This window comes from Pteropus vampyrus, unplaced genomic scaffold (assembly GCF_000151845.1).
Source record: "Pteropus vampyrus isolate Shadow unplaced genomic scaffold, Pvam_2.0 Scaffold493, whole genome shotgun sequence".
Classification (NCBI taxonomy): domain Eukaryota; kingdom Metazoa; phylum Chordata; class Mammalia; order Chiroptera; family Pteropodidae; genus Pteropus; species Pteropus vampyrus.
Window position 1 is genome coordinate 765,101 of NW_011889274.1, and position 21,160 is coordinate 786,260.

At 36.8% G+C, this 21,160-nt stretch overlaps 1 protein-coding gene across 1 annotated transcript in view; it reads right to left on the reverse strand.

The window, feature by feature from the left end:
* The window catches only part of LOC105307408 (heterogeneous nuclear ribonucleoprotein A1-like), a 30,411-nt gene that overhangs the window by 2,369 nt on the left and 6,882 nt on the right, over window positions 1-21,160 (reverse strand). The window contains 3 exon segments of the mRNA XM_023524809.1: window positions 642-985; window positions 1,086-1,241; window positions 1,244-1,561. Of these exon segments, the coding sequence (XP_023380577.1) occupies window positions 642-985; window positions 1,086-1,241; window positions 1,244-1,561 (818 nt within the window).

Here is a 21,160-nt window from a genome sequence, read left to right on the forward strand (position 1 = left end):
CTGTCAATTCAACTACACTAAGGTTTCTGAAGACAATGGCTTCTGTGGCCAAGCAGGTTGCAAGTAAATTTCAAATGGAACCTAGCATCACCCTGAAGGAAATCTAACCTCAAACTGTTGGGGTAATTTACCAAGATGGCTTCAGAGTGGACTAACTTTACACAGCACATTTTAAAAAAGACATTTATTCAGCATCATGATCAGACTATTATATATAGCAACCAACAGCATGGGTGCAAAAAAAAAAAAAAACTACATTAAAACGCTTTGTTGGAATGCTTTACACTTTCCACAGAAACTAAAATAACCTGTTATACAATTAGTCAAAAATACAGTCCTCAAGGATTTTTTGCCCATACACATGAGTATTCTCTAAAACATGTCTTCTTTGTAGCAGCGAGGCCCTGCCACCACTGTGTTTGGCCGAGTTCACAAATCTATTGTAACCCATAGCTTCCCTGTCACTCCTCTGGCTCTCCTCTCCTGCTAAGCTTTGTTTCCGGCAGTAATTAAAGCCTTCTGTCACGGCCATAGCTACTGCTGCTGCTAGAACTGCCATAGCCACCTGGGATTCGTGGTTTGCTAAAGTATTGGCCTCCACCACTATAGGGGCCAGAGCTTCTGCCTCCAAAGTTTTCTCTTTTCATGGGTCCAAAATCTGAAGATTGATTGTTGTAATTGCCAAAATCATTGTAGCTTCCACTACCTCCAAAATCGCTTCCATCATTACCAAATCCATTATAGCCATCCCCACTGCCACCATATCCTCCACCACAATGGCTGCCACCAAAGCCAACTTGACCCCTGAAGTTTCCTCCATGACCAAAGTTGTCATTCCCACCAAAACCACCTCCATAACCACCACTGAAGTTTCTGGAACCACTTCAACCTCTTTGGCTGGATGAAGCACTAGCCATCTCTTGCTTAGATAGGGCTTTCCTTACTTCACAGTTGTAGCCATTCACAGTATGGTATTTCTGAATTAAAAAATGTCAAAGATAAAAAGAAAAGGAAAATTTTAGTGTTTAGAATAAAATGCAGATTTCAAAACCCTTAGCAAATGCCCATCATCTGATACTCACTGACAATCTTGTCTACGGAGTCGTGATCATCAAAGGCTACAAAAGCAAAGCCTCTCTTTTTGCCACTACCTTGGTCAGTCATGATTTCAAGCACTTCAATTTCCCCATACTGTTCAAAATAATCTCTTAGGTGATGTTCTTCAGTGTCTTCTTTAATATACCAACAAAAATCTTTTTCAAAGTTAAGTGGGCACCAGGTCTTTGGGAATCTTCTCTTGAAAGAGCCCTCTTTGGTTCCACAACTCTTCCATCCACCTTGTGTGGCCTTGCATTCATGGCTGCATCCACCTTCTCCACAGTGGCATAAGTGACAAATCCAAAGCCTCTGAAGTGCTTGGTGTTTGGATCTCTCATCTCTACGCAGTCAGTGAGCATTCCCTATTGCTCAAAATGGCTCCTCAGACTCTCATTGGTTATTTCAAAGCTCAAACCCTTGATGAAAAGCTTCTGCAGCTGTTCGGCTCTGTAGGAGACTCCAGCTTAGGCGTGATGACTGCTGGAGGGGTGACTTTGACAATGCTTTCTCTGTGGTGTCCACTGACAGAAAGGAGTGATATAATGAACGTATCTCTGTCTTCATTTTGTTGATGGTTTCCTTTGCTGTGCAAAATCTTTTTAGTTTAATGTAGTCCTGTTTGTTTATTTTTTTCTTTTGTTTCCCTTGTCCAGGGAGATATATCAGAAAAAAAATTACTAGTAGCAATATCAAGGGTTTACTGCCTGTGTTTTCTTCTAGTTTTATGGTTTTGAGTCTTATATTTAAGTTTGATCCATTTCGAGTTTATTCTTGTAAATGGTGTAAGAAGATGATCTAGTTTCATTTTTTTTTTTGCATATATCTATCCGGCTTTCCCAACACCATTTGTTAAGAGACTGTCTCCACCCCACTGTATATTCTTGCCTCCTTTGTCATAGATTAAATGACCATAGAGGTGTAGATTTATTTCTGAGCTTTCTATTCTGTTCCATTGATCTATGTGTCTGTTTTTATGCCAGTACCATGCTGTTTTGATTACTATAGTTTTGAAGTATAGTTTGATATCAGATAGTGTGATACTTCCAACTTTGTTCTTCTTTCTCAAGATTGCTGTGGTTATTCAGGATCTTAAAAAGCTACATTCTTTCTATAAAGGTATTTACAACATTTGTGCTTAAAGTAATTGCTGAGGTAGACTATGAGATCAGGAAGTGGAAAAAAATTGATAAGTAAGGAATTATCTAGTTGCAGTTTAGTTGAAATTATATATTATCCGTCTCTGTGATGTAGATACAAACATCTCTCCTGCTCTTTCCTTACCTCTGATCCCAAACAGTGGTCAATTTGTCCCTTATGTGAGAATGTGGGCTGGGGCAGTGGTAGGGAGGAAAGTTTATTTGGTAGTAAACATTTTATGTTTTTAATTACACATAGTCTATTTTCCAGTTGAAATCCTCATAGAATCAGGAACTCTGACTGAGCTTCTCTACCCCAACTGAAGCAGGATTATTTGAGAAGAGACTGTTCCTTTTAGGCATTTTCAGGGCAAGTGTCTTGGGCTAGATCTTATATTTCAGTTCCCCAAAGCAAAACTCCATGAAATGATATGGTGAAGGATTCTAAAATAAATAATCATTTTTTCCCTGTTATGTTCAAGTTAGTGCTCAGAGGCTTGAACTGTAATTCTGACTTGCTTCCATCATTATTATGGCTCCCAAGCATTTGTATTTGAAGAACATCTGACAAAGAGTTATCCAGTGGTCTATTGCCTTGCTGAGCCCATTGTAGACTGGATCTACACACCTTCTATCTTTCAGTTCCACATCACTGTGACTATTGTCTCAGCTTCCTGGTCTTGAGTATTACTAACACAATTCTTGAGTGAATTCACTGGTTCTGACGAGATCCATATCTTCGATCTGTATATGTAAACATGGCATTAAATCTAACTGTGGGAAATGTTATCATCATGTTACAGTTATTATATTGACAAGCAAATTTCCCTGAGTAGTCAGTCATGAAAATGGAAAGATTGTTCATTTTCTAAAATGCATGATGGTTATAAATAGGGCAGTATAGGCTAATGGAAAGAGCACTTGATGGATGATCTTGATTCTTATTATGACAGAATCCATTAATTAAATGTCTTTTTACATGTGTCACTGTGCTAACCTCTACACAGAGGAAAATACTTAGGTTTTTTTCTCTTTAAAAATATTCAAACTATCATATACTGATACAGATACAAATATTTATAGATATCAGGAAAAATGCTATTGAATTCACATGTGGTACCTAAAATGCTACAACTGCATATAGCTCAAGGGTTTATTTTGGGAAAGATGAGAAATGATGGGGTAAGCGATAGGGGGAGACAAAGTCACGATGTATTTTAGAAGAAATCAAGAAGAGCGGCTATCAGGACTCTGTGTTGTGAGGAAGCAGCCAGACCTATTCTGGTTAATGCAAGACTTGGATTTTTGTAAGTTATTAACGAAATGAAGTAAAAAATGTGGAAGGAAACATGTACTTAGTACGTTTTTTATGACTTCTATTCAGATTAGGTATTTATGTTGCCTTTCTATTAGCAATCCGACCTAATTCATTAGAGGAAAAGAAGAAACGTATTATAGTAACTCAGTGATTTGGTTCTTCATAGGCTGATGGGAGGTGCAGGGGCCTACAGTCGGGAGGAAAAACCAGGCGTTCTCATTGAGAAGAGACTGCTGTCTTTGATTTGGAGCAGAAGAAGAGTAGAAAATATATTTTTAAGTTATCAAAGCAGAGTATCAATGCAGGGCTCATACTCTTCTAGCCATACATTGTAAAAAATTAATAAAAGTACTCCCATGCCCTGGGGTACTCCAACAAGGGTTGGAGGAGGTCTGCCTGGCACTTCAGGAATAAGCCTCAGTGAACACAGAAGTGCTCCCACACTGAAAGGAGCATGGAACTGTGGTCCGTGTTCGTTAGGAAAGATAAAACCAAGGTTGGATTAAGTTTGACAGTGATTAAAATTAATTTATATTAATATACTAAGCGTATGAGCTATATCTTGGCTATTTTGTTTCTTTAAATCTTCCTTCAAATATTGTGCTCTCATGATGTTAATAAGTAGTAGATAATAGTAGTTTCCTATCAATATGAATTACTCTTAAATTAGTAATAACAGAAGAGTCTTCTAGCTGACACCTATGCCCTGAAATAGCTGCTTGGTCCTGGTTCTTGTTGAAGGCATATGAGCTGGAAATCTGACCCAGGGTTTCATGAAAACATAAACCCCAGAGAGGAGAAGAGAGACAAGGGGCCTTCAAGGTAGACGGCACTGCTCGACTCTCTTGTATCTTAGAATAAATGAGCGAGAATGCAATGGAGGGTACAGAGCCTCTTGTTTCAAACAAAGGAGTGGGGTATAAATTTTCAGTCCTACTGGGGAAAAAGGGAGGGGTTCCTTACTTAGCTTTAAACAGTCTAGAAAAATTTTAAAAAAGCTCTTGTTCCCTGATTACCCTTCAAGTAGGTCACACCATTGTTTTTTTTTTTTTCCTGAAAAGGTAGCTGTGTTCCTAGGGAAATGGAGTCCAGAAATATTGATGAAAGATGATTCTTTGGGCTCATCTTTCTCAGCCATAGGGGACTTCAGATGTGTCTCTGGGTAAAACTTCATGTCATCTCTGTGGCTAGCCTCTCTTCCTTTCCTGTCCTTTATGAGGCTGTCTCACCACATTCTGGGTCATAGATGTCAGGGAATTAAATTTATAATAACTTCAGAGAAGTAAGCTGCAGGTTGGAAATCCTCTCAAGGTAGAATCTGTAAAGGGCAGACCAGTGTCCGTCAGATGAATAATGGGCTGTGGCTACCACTGCCCACCTATCACTTAGTGCTGGCGTTTTCCCCCCAGGCTAAATTCAAACTGAACTGTGATCAGGGTTTAAGAAGACTTCATGTGGGTATCCTGGAGCAGTACAGTGCCAGAAATTTGAGAATTTTTTTTCTTCAGATATCTCATTTTTTTTGTCCACACTGTGGGACAAAACCTTACCACTTCTCTTGTTCCTTGACTCTATCACTGTTTCCCTGTGGCTTATCTTCCAGCTTGTTCTTTTCTGGTGTCTTTGTGTCCCATGAGCCCCCTCCTCATAGTATGCTTCCCTTTCTCACAGGATAACACAGTCCTGTCCCAAGTTCCTTTTGGTGTCCTGTAAGCTCTGTCTTCTTAAGTTTTGACTGAGTAGAAATAAAATCATTTGATTATGCTTTTGTTATTATTTTAATTTTTGGTTATTGTTGTTCCACAGAGAGAAGGGAAGAAACTCTGGGCTCGTAGTTGAGGTGGGTAATATGTGGTGCTTTAACCCCATTTAACTCTTCACCCATGATATTGCAGGTCTTTATTTACCTAAAGCTAAACACATAACACAGTGAGAATTAATTTTCTTCTGGGGACTACGTAGTCTAGTCTATGAGGAATAAATATGCCTCCTATGTCTTTGACTCTTCTTGCAAAATAAAAAATCCAACCCCTTTAAAGTAGATTTGCCTTTTCCTGACCTGGTTTTCATTAGAAAGGCTTTTCATAAATTTTATAGAAAATGTTTAAGCTAGAGCCAAACAAGATGGTCACTGGCTCACACATCAAATTTCTCTCTGACACCTTAGTTTCTCCCCTATTATCAGGGAGGGGGATTTTATTCCATTTGACTACATATAAAAGTCCAAGCTCTAAGTCATGGAGTGATCAGATCTTTCTCACACATCCCTATGCATTCCGATTGTGTGTATAAGATACATTTTTAGGGTAATTCCTCTTTTGCTGACAAAGGGAAATTGAGACTAAAGCAATGACATAAACTGTCAAGTGCAGAGGAAGAACTTGTATGAATTTCTTCAACTTGTCATTTCTTTTTGACTGGATATATTTACTCTCAGAGGAAATAGGCATGGTGGGATACTAAATCGGAGTTATAAATTGTGTAATTAACTTTCTAGAATGAGATAGATACTGTAAATATACACTCATCAAAAATGTTAAAACGCCAAAGACTAAGAAAAATATGAACATATTTTTGATTGGACCTTTAATAACTAAAGACCATTGTTACAGCTAGCTTCCTTCTATCTCTGTAGCTGTCTTATGTATGTTTCATTTCAAAATAGTACCTTGTTTAGATCAGCTCCACAGGATCCAAGGAGTAAGAGCATACACCACTACTACCACCACCATATCCAAACTGCTTTCTTTCCTTTGAGTTCTTATTTTATACATTTTATCTTGCTTATGTAATCCAAAGGGAAATAAGCTCTACATGGACAAATGCTGAAATGACTGAAATCATGTAAAGTTATTTCTGGTGACAACTGAAATAGAGGCCCTATTGATGAGACTAAATTGACTTTAATTTTTGTATGATGAATAAATCTTAAACTGAGCTATGTAGTCAATTTGGTTAAATTCTATTGCTTTAGTTACATTTTCAAAGAGGAAAACTTAAGCATCCAGATCACTCAAGAGGCGTTGAATTTGTGTATATATTAGAGAGCAGGAATTTTTTCTCCCTGCTTGTGTAGAAGGAAGAATCATCAATTACTCCTGGTTATATTTATGAAATCAGAATACTAGTTACTGGCCAAGGTTGCTTTTCAAAAACTGCAGAGAAGATTTGTGGTGAAAGCCAAAAATCTTTTGAAATTGGGCATTGGATATGCCTCTTTCTATGAATAAGAATAAAAGATGATTTCCTCCTAAGCCTGTGTGACCAAAAATAGTGCATCTCATTCCAATGATAGAATTTCTTCCTCTTTCCTCCCTCCTTCTCTCCTCCTTCCTTCTCTTCTCTTTCTCCCTTCTTCTTCTCTCTCTCTCTCTCTCTCTCTCTCTCTCTCTCTCCTGTAAAAACTACAACAGAAAACAATTTGGAAGAGCTTAACTTCAAATATAATTAATACCTTGAACAAATTAATTTCATGCATCTTGTTATGCAGCTAAATTTGGTATAGTATAAAAAATGACCTTTAGAGCATTTTCATTCAACAACTGTCTACTGACCACACTGGACAATTTATGCTTGGGGATTGGTGGGAATCACACAGGATGTTCAAGGTAAAGGGCTCAATGAAGAGGGGAGCATTAGTGTGGTACAAGAGAAACATGGAAGTTGCTATGATTGAGACATGGATAAGATGCTATTATGGGGCTCTCGAAGAAGGAAAGCCCAGGAAGGAGGTAATATGGTAGAGAAGGTGTAGGCACTGAAGTTAATGGACCTTGGTTCGAATACTGTCTGGGTTCTGATTTAACCAGAGTTCTGAGTCTTTTCTCCACTTTATAAAATGGAGATTAAAATTCCTATGTTTAGTGTTGATAAGATTACTGGAAGTATGCTTAATGTGCCTAATATAGTCCCTGGGACATTGTAGGTTTTCAATAATTAGCATGACCACCAACATTATTATTATTAATATTATTAGTTTCATACAGGAGTTGACATGTAAGAAGATCTCGTTGCAGACCTAAAATCTGGACTTCAGTATTTGGATGCAGTCATTTTAGATAGAGGGATCAGGTTAGCAAAAGCAGTTTGAGGAGACACGTGGAGAATGTATATGGATGATGAACATCTTAAATGGAAGCTAGGAGCTGATTATTTTTACTTTATTTTTGGTTTTGCCTCAATCTAGTTTAACATTATATTTGACTGTAGAAAATAAAGCCAGAATGCCTTCATTCAGCATTCTTGTTCCAATCTACACCATATTTCATGATTTTTACAAAGCCTACGTCATTATTGGCTCAACTTTTCGTTTGAAATGCCTTCTCTCCTAATTCTTTCTATCCTTCTAAAGTTCTTCGTAAACCACCAAGCCTTAATCTTCCCAGGAAAATTAATCTATTGCTTCTTTGATTCTCATAGCACTGGAGCCACTCTTCCTCGCTGTATTTATTCAGCTGCACTGATGTATCAGGTCCTCTACTAGGCATGAAGAATCCCAACTGAAAAAAAGTCTAGCAATCGAATGAATCATGGTCACAAAATGAACAGATAACTGTAACACAGAGTGATACAAAAGGAGCAAATAAAAGTGTCATGGGATCACTTGTGAGGGACACTGAGCTCAGTCAAGGATGGCTTCCTAGAGGAAGTGTTGATCAATTTGAGATCTGAATGGAGAGTATTTAACCAGTAAAAATCAGGTGAAGCACAATACATAGGGGTAAGCTATTACAGGCAGAAGGTAATGAGTAGAAATGCATCTCCACAAGCACCGTGTTTAGTATTTAGTAGACATTTGTCAAATAAATGGGTTCTTATGGAAAAGAACCGAGGCTTATGGCCAGCTGTCAGATGGCATTTTTTCCTTTGATATAAGAAGGTGGTTGCTGAAAGGATGGAAAGGGGGTAGACAGGGGATAAAAGAAACTTACGATTAACTTCACCTACTTCACAGAATCTGGCAGGCACACTAACAAAGTGAATTCATAGCTTTGCATAAAGCTTGCTCTATAAGGAGTGATGAATAAATAAATACTGTATTCATTTTAAACATTATTTTATGGCCCATTATCAACTAAACATAATTCCTATGAAAAAAGAGAATAAAATATCTTTTAGATTTAGATTTGGGTGTCTAGGGTTATCTTTGTGAAGTTGTTAGAAAAAAAGAGAGAGAGAGAGAAAAAAAAAAAAAACCAGAAAATGTTAAAGCTAGGCAAGGACATAATTTAAGATATTTTAGGGAAGTAAAAAATTAGAAAGTATAAAATTCCCTGACATACTTACAAATATAAATAAAATACAAAATTTCTACTTATTTTAAGATTACATACTCTTAGAATTGAAAAACACTAGATCTCAGATGACAAAGCTGTCCTGAACATACAATGCTAATTATATTATAAACAGGTAGAATTCATTAAAATAATACCATCTGCCTACATTCTGAATATTCTGTATCTGAAAAAAAGTAAAATATAGAAATGATGTTGGTGGGAGGAAAGCAGCAGAGAATTTTTATTCGTATATGACAAGAATAGTAACAAAGAACCATCAATCCAATACATTTGACAAAATGTTTAGCTGTATATTTTATACTCCCGAGAATGGTAACCCATTAAAACAATTCCAGGATGCCCTTAGGAGGCACTAGCATTCTAACTGAAAATATCTTAAGTCAAAGCAAATTAGAATATCAAAGTAGCTTTTTCTACCAAATAATATGAAGAATATTACTGTTTCTAAAATGAGAATAGAAAGTCTATGACATACTTTTACTGAGTCGCAAGGGAGAATTCTTGGAATCCTCTCATCCTGAATCAAGCATATCCAGAATGACAGACTAATTAAGTGTTTGTAGGACTTAAAAATATAGTTGAAATAGCATTACCTAAGTACTGAAGAAATCACCTTTTTTTTTTTTTGCATTATTCACCAGTGAAGAGGGTTCTTATTTAAATTTGCATCTAGTACTTTGTCACTGTTTTACATTTTTTTTTGCAAAAGACACATACATTATTGATTATTTTTAATAAAACAAATGTTTCTGTATCCATTAATTTTCTATAGCACCAGTTTGTACAGTTGAATGATTTTCTCAATCATCATTGGTAAGAATAGTGAAGAAAAATAGTTGGATTTATTCAGGTTTGGAGATTTACAAGGTATTTGCTATGGAAGAAAATGCAATAGGGTGTTGAAGATATTGGCAAGAAAGTAGATAAAGTGATAAACCATGGATTCTAAGTTAAGTATGGATTCTAAGTTGAATATGATTGTATATCTAAGAGGAAGTTAATATATAGACAAGAAGAAGGGAAGCCAAGGTCTGGAGGATTCTACAAAGTCAAGCAATTAAGAGACAGAGTTAGAAGTGTGGAAGGTTTCAGTGTGAGGTATTTGAGTTGGAGTTTTCAGAGGAAGACATATGTATGAGTTTTCTCATGTTGCATAACAAATTAACTGCAAATTTAGTGACTTAAAATAACACATAATTATCTTACAATTTCTGTGGATTCGGAATCCGGACATGGCTTAGCTAGGTCCACTCCTTTGGGTTCCACAAGGCTGTAATAAAGATGTCAGCCAGGCTACCTTTTCATCTGAGGAAGAAAACACTTCCATGCTCACTCAGGTTGTTGGTAGAATTCATTTTCTTGCATTGGTAGAACTGAAGACCCAGCTTCTTGGTGGCTGTCTGGAGGCCATCTTCCATTCCTAGAGGCAGCCCATCATTCCTAGAGGTCCTCCCATGTAAGCTTTCCAATCTGGCTACTTAATTCATTAAATGAGCAAGGAGAATTTCTAGAGTGAGTCTGCTGGCAAGATGAAGTCTTATGTAATATAATGTAACCAGGGTAGTAGCATCCCATCACCTTTGTCAATTCTATCGGTTAGAAGCAAGGCACAGTTCTCACCCATACCAAAGGGGAGGAGGTTACACAAAGGCATGAACACCAGCAGATGGGGACCATGGGAGGCCATCTTAGAGTCTGTCTGGCACAATATACAACAACGCCCCAAAATCAACTGACTGCTTTACCCTTGTGCAGAGGTGAGAAATGATTGATCTTTATGGGCTGGATTATCATGTTAATTGTTAATACATGGGAATTGGCAGGATTTCCAGAGATAGAAAAAGAATGGGGAGAGCTGCAGAAGAAATAGGGAGAAGAATGCTAGTGAGTTAGAAATTAGTGCTGCCAGAGTGGAGTTAATTAATTTTTGTTGAAAAGGAGCATAAATTCAAAAGTCTTTAACCCTATATCCCTAACTTGCTATTTTAGGTAAGCTCCACTACAAAAAAAAAAAAAAAAAGGCACATAAAGTTTCCTCTTTTTCTAAAAGGAATACTTAGAAAATTTGATATGAATAGCACATAAAATGTTTATTTTTATAATCTTGCTTTTAACTGCACAATAAAATACATGCATGGTAATATGGCAAGCTTTTTAGAATCTAACTCTATAAACTGTCAATTTTATGATTGAAAGGATTGATGTAGATCTGGAAAAACACATAATAAAGTTTGAAATACAGGTCTTCTTTTACTCCCAAAGGCTGAAATAGTCTCAAATCTAAAGCTATTTGCCCCCCAAAATGGTTGTTCCTTATGGAAGTGAGCCACTTAATTGTTAGCTATCTTTTTTTTTTTTGTACAGTATTAAATTGTAATTTTCCTGGCAGAACCTAAAAAATCAAGCTTTAACTCATGTTAACATTTTTATTAAGTATTAAAACAAATCTGGTAAAACTTGTCAGAGTTTATTCTTCTGTTGATTCTCTCTGTTATACTTCCTCCACCCTTGAGTATAATGATTCCTCCACCCTTGGATATAATGCTGCTCCTCATGAAATGAGAGGAAGACACTGCATTGTGGTTAAAAGCAATGACTCCTGTCAGACCTACTGACCTTTTACTGAGGGGTGACACTGAGCAAGCTACTTAAACTCTCTGGGCCTCAGGCTCCCCATCTGTAAAATGGTTGTTGTAAATATAAAATGCGATCATAAATATTAACAGAGCTGGGAATATAATAAATGTTAAATTAATGTTAGCTATTATATCTTTAGGGTTAATTATTCTGTGCTTACTTACTTGTTATCAACTAATTTTCTGATTATTTGCCTATAAGTAGTGAAAATGTTGGTGCTCTGGTTCTCAGGCCCTCAGACTTAGACTGAACTTTACCACAGGCTCTCTTGAGGTTCTAGTTTGCAGTCAGCAGATTGTAGGACTTAGTCTCCATAACTATGTGAACCAATTCTTCATAATATTATAAATCCCTATGTAGATAGATTATAGATTATAGATATAGATATATATTTCTTTTGATTCTGTTTCTCTGGAGAACTCTAATACCCAACGTTGATTTGAACTATTTCTAGATTTCACACATACTCTCATTGCAATTGGATATAGTCATCCAAAACTAATCAATTGTTGAGGTCTTTAAATTGCTCTATACCTCCACCTTGCTTATTATCTTAACTTCTGTTTGTTTGAGAAATAAGCTGGAAATTTGATTATCTCAAATAATGAGACTTACAGTCTGAAATACGATGCTCTGAAAAAGTAATTGGCTTTTAATGTTCTTCATCATGGTTGCTAAGGCTTTATTTGGATTCAATAGAAACACCAGAGGCTCTTAGAAATTTGTCTCCTGAAAGGTTTAATAATGATTGACTTTATTCAGAAAAGTCATTCGCTAACCTCCACTTTATTCCCTATGTTGAATATTGAAATATAGTTATCAATATAGTAGTAAACTGGGCCATGTATGCCTTTTTCAGCTAGTGTGACTTACTTCTGCAGGGTCAAGTAGTTCTAAATGAAATTGAATAAACATGGGGTATTTAGGCATGGTGGGTTGTATTTAAATCATAGACCTTACAATTTACATGGATTTGAGACATCATTTATTGAAAATAATATAGCAGGAAGTCTTTCTCCTTCAATACCCTCAAAGTTAGTATTTTAGAATCTCATGATACAGAGCTGACTAGTTTCTGAAAAAAAGAAAGAATAAACCTATAATAGTAATTTATCATTCTTGACATTTTCCTTTCTGTTTAATTACTGCTGAACAGCAGAACTGACACTTAATAAAAGTAAGAAGTACTTTAAAATCCTCCTAGAGAATTCCTACTTTACAGAATTGGAAAACTATAAGATACACCTGACCACACCCGTCATTTTATTTTGTTATTGAATTTCAAAGTACACAACCACAAAGCTTTCAAGAGAGAGAGACTTGGGGAACAATAATGTGCCGATAGCCAGTAACACACTTGTTTCAGAGACTCCACAATGCCTTCAATTTTTACAAGATATTTTTTTATCTTGTCCTCCTCTCTTCTCATTAGAGTGATATGAAACCCCGTGGCCAAAATTAAGAAGGAGGCTGCACTCTTCCCAAGTGACTCATCTAATTTCAAATATTCTGAAAAACTCAATTTTTGGTTTTCTTTTTGTCTGATGTAAAAATGAGCCCAGAGGTTAGGCTCTTGGATAAAGTCAGAAAGCATAGTTTAAAACAGTGCAGTATGATGAGACCTGGAGGTTCTTCTGGCCCTAGAATTCTTTCCTATCGCTTCTCTGGATGCCTAAAATTTATTTCTTTTGAAAATTATTTTTTTTTTCAGGCTTTCAGAGTCTGCTATTAAAAGTCTGCTATTACAAGGCCTTTAGGGTATAGAACAGAAATAGGAAGAAAGGAGAATCTGAGAAGATGATTAGAGAAGATAATGAACTGTTATTTAACACCCTATTATGTGGTAGGCACCTTTCCTGGAACTTTTTCTAACTTTTTCTTACTTTTTCTTATAGAAATCTTTCAACAACCCTGTGATTCAGATACAGATGAGAAAACTAAAGCTCAGAGATATCCAGTGATTAGCCCAAGGTCACACAGAGAGTTAATAGAATGTAGAAGTGACCAAAGACAAGCATAACCAAGGTATCTTCCCTGTGCACTGAGTAGTACTAAGGCCTAGTTATATAATGAATGGTTCCTAGGTCATTGCATTAAAAGATAATAGTAACAGTCGCCCCCAAAGACTTGGAGCAGAAGGGGACATTCAAATGTTTGTTGAATTAGATAGCAATGATCTCATTTGAGTTTCTACTAAAAAAAAAAAAGTGAAAATTCCTTTGCAATGGAACAGATTATTATAGATAAAATACCTACAGAAAGATGCAAAATAATATTCTTCAAGTATAAGAAATATAAGCATAATTTACAAATTTAACACCAGAGGTGACTGCATCAAAACCTATGAGTTAGCAGCATGGGTTAGTTGTGGCAAGAAAATGACACTTAGGAGAAAGAAATCAATTTCCATTAGTCAAATTTCATGGACAAAAAGAATGAGCACAGTAGATAAAAAGTAAAAGTTAATGGAATTTTAAAGCAATTCAATAACTACTTAAAAACACCCAAGCTACACAGTGGCAAAACAATCATAAGGTTTTGGAGGAAAATGATGAAAAGTATAGTAATTATTAGAATCTAACATTATCGATGTCACAGAATTAAACATCAGTGAAACAATGAAAAATATTTTAGTGAGCTCTAATTAAATGCTCTACATTCCAATTCTCTTTGACAACCACTCCCTTTCTCCAAAAAATATCAAGAGACATAAGCAGACAATGCACTGGATGACTGGGTGCTACGAAGGATCCCTCTAGGAGTTTACAACTGGTTGTGGCAACAGATACATACACTTATGTCTTCAATGACAGGAAGGGTGTGGCAACTGTTTTGAGAGTTTTAGACATTGTTATGGCAGGCTTGCGAAAGGAAAGCTTACTATTCACGGGTGCTGTTAGTTGTGTATTTGAAAGAGAGAGAGTGGAGGATATGACTCCATGTCCCTATATGTCCCAACAGCCTGGTTGGGACAAAGCTAGCACACTGAAACACAGAGTTTGATTCAGTTATCCTTGTTCTGCCTGTGGAGAGACTAAAGAAAAACAACTCATTTTATGCTTTTCCCCATTTCTTCTCCCTGTGGCTTTTTGAGGTTCTCCCAACATTATAGTATCTATTTCAATTTTTTTTGGATACAGTATGGCTTTTTTATAATGAAAAATTATTTATTTAATACATATTTTTCAGACATTAGGCAAATACAAAAATTATATGCAATTTTTTTCCCCATCAGATTGGCAAAAAGATGCAAAGAAACAACTCTCTTATCTAATTTTAATGGAAACTTAACTTGATATAAAGATTTTAGGAGTGTAATTTATTTATTTTTTTATTATTGACTATATTCCCTATGCTGTACTTTACATCTCCATGACTATTTTGTAACTAACAACTTCTACTTTTTAATCCCTTCACCTTTTTCACCCAGCACCCCAACCCTCATCCTATCTGGCAGCCATTAGTTTGTTCTCTGCATCTATGAGTCTGTTTCTGTTTTTTTTTTTTTAATGTTTAAATTTTTTCAATTACGTTTGACATACAATGTTATATTACTTTCAGGTGTATAACACAGATTTCTTGAGGCTCATTTTTTGGTGGTTTGGTTCATGTGAGATTATAGGGGCTGCTCTAGGTATATTTCCAAAATGACTTGTAGATATTGACTCCCCGTGAGATGATTTTTTCATAACTATGAGGACAGTGTGTGTAAGAGAGGGGACTCGTATGTCAGTATAGGAGACTCTAAGTTGCTGGAAGCCATGTGGCTGTTGGTGAAGCTTCTGGTATGAACTCCACTGTGTTCATACCAGAAGCTTCACCAACAGCCACATGGAGAAGGACAAAGCTTAATCACCATCTTGATCTGTATAGTAATGAAAAAATATTGATTCAGTTTATTCTATTGGTCTGGAGTTGTTTTCTTATGAGGGGAGAGAAGCAGCTTTTCTTGACTGGGAATGAGACTGACCCTACTGTTATATTAAAAACATTTTTCTCCAAAGTGAATGACTGTCATTGACCTGGTAGCAGGGCTCACTCTCCAATTCGGGAGACTGAAGGACAGCTGGGCTTTAGGCAGCTGCCGAAAGACTTCTTACTTTTGTAAGAATTTGATAAAAAAGGTGATTAAGAATGAAGATTTCAGTAAGAAACCCTGGCTATTATTCATTCCCAGTGTCAAGAAGTGAGCAATGCTGGGGCAGAGTGTTTTGGATGCTTACTCCATCTCCATTTTCCATCCTGCTTTACTCACCAAGTTTTTTGAGGGTGGCAATATATCTAACTAAAAAAAAAAAAAAAAAATCAGTACATTTCCAGATCTCTCTGGTACCTAGGGGAAGCCATGTGATAGAATTTTGGCCAGTGATGCATAAACTGAAGTATGGGATTTCTGGAAACACTGTTTTCCTGCCACAGATGCTGTCTTTCTGTGTTTTCCATTCTCTCCTTCCTGATGCCTGGAATACAAACTTGATATTAGGGCACTGGAGACAATGAGGAAAAGGCCAAGAACATTGCAGAGACCTTGGCCCTGAAATCTTTGAGCTGCCAAATCAGTGACAGAAGTGGTTACCCTCAGACTCTGTTTCTGTTAGGGAATATATAAATCCCACATGTCCTGGTACTGACTTAATGAATGATAAGAAGAGAGAAGGTGGGGACTGGCATTTCTGGAGCTGAACACATATTTGAAATGATATCATTTCTAGAGCAGAAACAGATTGGTGCTCAATTTTCAAGAGGGTCAAAGTGATCTTTTGAAAAAGTTGGTGAGTATTGGAGTTTGAGAGAATTACACAAACAAAAGTATAAGGTTAAGAGCTATATCTTATCTCCATATTATCACCATCAAATACAACAATTAGTATGTGGGAGGTACTCAGTACATGTTGAAATGAGTTACTTAACTCCAGACTCATAGGCTAGGTAGGGGTAGGAAGAAATTCTAGGTTCCTATTACACCAAATATTTGTTGAATGTCTATTATATTCCAGATGCATGGTAGATGTGGGATGGGTAGGGTATCTGATTCCTGTCCTTTGGGAGTTCATTACCTCATCACACCTCTTAGCAGAACTAGATTAAACATCATAACATAGGTATCCTAACAGAGAGTACATGTACTAAGCATCATTTCAAGAACTGATGGTCGTTGATGATTCCCAAACCATACCACAGGTCCCCAGACCAGATGAAATCCATGAGTTGGCTTTAGACAAGAATGTATGAGTCTCAGCATCTTAGATGGCGATGCTCTTTAGGGCTTTAAAGTGATGATGGTCTGGATCTTTGACAAAGAACCTTAGAATATAGTGGAGGAATAATGTATAATAACAATAATAAAAATATTATTTATTAAATGCTGTATACTTAATAGTTATCTTATTTAATGCTTAATATTATAAGGATGATTTATCCCCATTTTGGATACAGGAAACCAGGCTTAGATAGGTTAAAGAGTTTGCCCAAAATCACTGAGACTATGTGGTAGAGCTGAATCAAGCCTAGATCTTTCTGACGTTGAAATTAATGCTTTTAACTCCTGCTTTAGATTGCCCCTCTTATGTCGATATTCTAACTCAGCAGGATACTGAATTGGATCTACCTGCAACATTTTAGGCTTTCCCTGGAAGAGTAGTCTAGGTATGGGCTGAGGTGGCATTCACACCTTACACAGAGTTTCCCCACAGTCTCTGATTTGAAGACATGAGGAGGTTTTTTCCCTGAAGTGTTATTTGAGAATGAACCACTGATAACCTTATGAAACCAATTCTCCAGGGTCTCCCCGGTAAGAGTACAGGCCCCTGGTACTCAGCATGGACACGCTGATGGGGTCTAGGGGTCTTATATATGTTTACTGAAGCTGTAGGATCTGGTGGTTGAGATGACCCCTCTTCTACTGTTAACAAGATTTTAAAGACTTGTATTAAGTAAGGAGATTTCTCTGTTGCCTGGTAGGAGGCAGGAGTCATTTATTCGAGGATGTCTCATAGTGGGTGGAGGGTCACCTCCTCCAGAAGTGCAGGCTGATCATATTAGAAGGGAAGTTGGTGATGACTGAATGGTCATACTTCTTTTATAGCAGATATTTGGTGAAGAAACTGGCTACTAATTTCAGGCTCCTCTGAACTTATCTTGCACCTACTTGGGGAAAAGAAAATAGTACTGGGGCTAATATGGTAATATTTTCTAATCATCTGGAAGTTGTGATCTAGAAAGCCATATTTATATATTTAAGAAAAATGTATTAAACATCTACAGTGAGTCAAGTACTGTACTAAAAGCTAAGTATGTACAGAGGAAAAGAAAGATACAGGCTCAGCTTTTAACTAGCTCATAAGAGAAGGGAGACAGAAGTTGGAAAAATAATTGTGATTAAATATTTAAACTATTGTAGTGGAGAGATATATGTACCAAGTGCTATGAGAACCTTCTGCCCGAGAAGACTTCCTGGAGGAGGTAATATTTGATGTGGATCCTGAAGGATGGATTGCAGTGAAGGCACATATTGGGGACAAGTGGATGGAAAGAGGCTTCCTTTGCAAGAGAAGCCACCATGAAGGAAAATACCAGGGCATTCAAGGTGGGAAGTGTGTTGAGAATGATGTGATGGATGTCTACCCTCTATATTACCCAGGCTGCAGTTCATGTAACTTCCTGCTAGGCCATTTGGAGCAAAGGACAACTTTGTTTCTGTGGATTCTTTCAGTTTCTGCAGAAGATGTGAGCTAGCAGGCTAGGATGGATGGAGGACATGGCATTGGGGAACCTTAGAGGTAGGCAAAGATCAAGACTAAGGGTTGAGTAAGGCCAAAACAAGAACAGGTCAAGAGGACCAGTCATGACAACAGAGTGAGGCATCAGAGGTCAAGAAAGGATAACGTGTTCCAGACCAGCTCAAGCTTGGCAATCAGACTGAGGTCAGACAGAGTCAGACAAAGCAAAATCTGGGACAGTGACCTACAGGAACATACAGGACTCTTACCATCTAATATGAGACAGCATGAGTTTTTCCCAGCCAGTCCCATTTTTGAGGCACTTATTCTAGACCTTAAAGGGGCTTTAGGGTCTGTGCTGCTCTGATAGAATGGAATCTGCATACTTTATATCTTCTCAGAGACTCTTGTTTCACATGTCCTACAACACATTTAGTTTTAGAGCAAACTGGGCCCAGTTGGCTGGTTTGTCTTCTAGGCTGGGTGGAGCCTCACTCTTCAGAGTCCTTAGAAACCTTTTTTAAAGAAAGCTTCCCGAGGCTAAATCCAGACACTATCACCTCCATTCTGTTCAAGGATCCTGATGCAGATTCTTGTGACTAAGGACATTAATTTGTGAGTCTGATGACCACCACAAAGTGACCTCTTGTGGCTATGGAAGAGTTTTTTCTAAGCACAGCTCACTTCCTGAATGGGAATTATATCTGTACTCTTGATCCCAGGTGATTCTGTTCTTAATTGAGCTAATCTATTTAGTGTGGGTAGTACAGCTGAGTCGAAGAGAGGTGCTAAAGAATATTGCTGACTACACAGGCACAAATGTACCCTTTAACTTCTTTGTTATTGGCTCATCAGAAAGTGTTGTTTTCCCTTGACTTTTCCAGGTAGGAGCCCACCACCATGATGTTTTGATGATATGGGCCAGCCTTAAGAAAACTAGCTGCTTCACTACAAAAGGGGTATATGAAAGTGAGATGATACATCTCCTGTGATCTTTTGAAAATGAAGGACGGCATATATTTTTTAATAGAGCTAAACTTTTAAAGACTCCAATTGAAAAATCAGCTGTAAGGTCCTTTCTCCTACAGAGACTCTAGAGATCACTCTCCTTGGAAATAGCCTGTTATATTTTTATCTGCTTGTCATCTATCTTCTGTTTTACAGATAATCTCTGTAGGTGACTTAAAAAACCCTCCCAGCTTTTTTCCTTTTATGTAGACTATCAAGTGACATATTTATTAGAGGTTTTCATCCTATTTGGAAGTGATTATCATTCATCTCCAGAGGCTTTGAGATAATGTCTCCTTTTCCTATTTTCTATTCTTTCAAGAAATAGTTCCTCTTATTCTTGTATAATTTCACAAATTTTATAACATCTTTCCTTATACTTCCTTTTTCAAATTTAAGGCTTTGCTATCTGTTTTCAAAAATTTTTTTCCAATGCCTTCTTAATGATACTGAAATTTTAGAGTTCACATTGCTTTCTATGATAACATTAAAAGGTACACAAATATTCCAGGAAGTTCTTGTACACTATTTTTAAATATGCTCTAACTTTCTTGATTTCTACTTAAAAGGTATATACAATATAACCTTTTATTTTTCTAAAGTCTTAGAAAATGCTGATTCAACACTACTTAAATAGAATGTTTACTTCTATTCGTAGTTAAAGATTGAGTAATTTTTTTTCATTTTAAGGTATCCATCCATTTTTTGTATTTTCAGCCCAAGTCTATTTGGTTGCAGCCTGTCTTATTCTCTAATATTAGAGATACCATATTAACGTTTATTGAAAAAAAGGGTTGCATATTTAATCTGTGGCTATATTGTTTTTCTTATAAGAGGCTAAAAGTCTTGGTGGAAAATATCTGAAGACAGTCTCCCCAAGGGAGGTTTTATTAAATTTATTAAACATTTACTAAGCATAGACTATGGCTTTGAATAAGAGAATCAAAGATGAGTAAAACTCTATCTCTTTCTTTGAGCTGCTTATAAGAGATACAAAACCAGAGGAAGAAAGGAGCTACAAGAGGATATGGGATGAAAAATTAATTTAAACTAAGAAAGTCAAGAAAGATGGCATTTCAGGGGTTTAAAGAACTATGATGGGTATGGAAAGAGAGGCGAGACAATGCAGGAAGAGAGTTAGAGCATAAGGTGGGGGAATTATACATAAGACCCAGGAGTAGAATGGCCACATGTGTGATATTGTTGGAGTACAGGGGGCAATGGGAGATAAGTTTGGGAGGCCAGACTCTGGGAGACTTTAAATATCATGTTAAAGAGACTGCATTTCAATCTGTATTCAGTGAAGACTGTATACGAATTTCCTGTAGGAAATTAAGAAGATGATCTGGTTTTTCTGATCGCATTATAGAAAATAGATTAAATGAGACTGAGGCCAGAATCTGGGATTTCATATAAAAAACCTTGCAAAGAGGAAGATGTAGAAAAGTATCTTTACTATATTAAAGCATTTAGCCTACTGTGTTCCCAAAACTACATCGAATATTTTCACATACCTGACATTAATTACAAGAAGGTACATACAAGGAGGCAGTTTGAACATAGTCATGCTTAATTAATATGGCAGATTTCACCAATGTTCAGTAATTTCCTTCTATTTCTGTGTACACAGAACATTAAGCTTTCCAGGCCCTTGCAGTTAGACATGGCTGTCATTTCCAGGTGGAGACACTTAAGAGCTGATGCATGTTTCTGCATGTTTTCTTCCCCTGCTACAGTGATCATGGGAGTATATGTGGATACAAAAGGGCAACAAAACCAAAATGGCCTGTAGTGCTGAGCTAGCACAGGAAAGATAGTACCTTAGAGTCATCCTGACTTGAAGTGACATTTGAGTATTTAACACAGAAATAAATTTTGCTGTGTTAAATCTCTGAGATTTTGGTAGTGTTTGTTACTGCAACATAACCTAGACCAGACTTAGCTAAT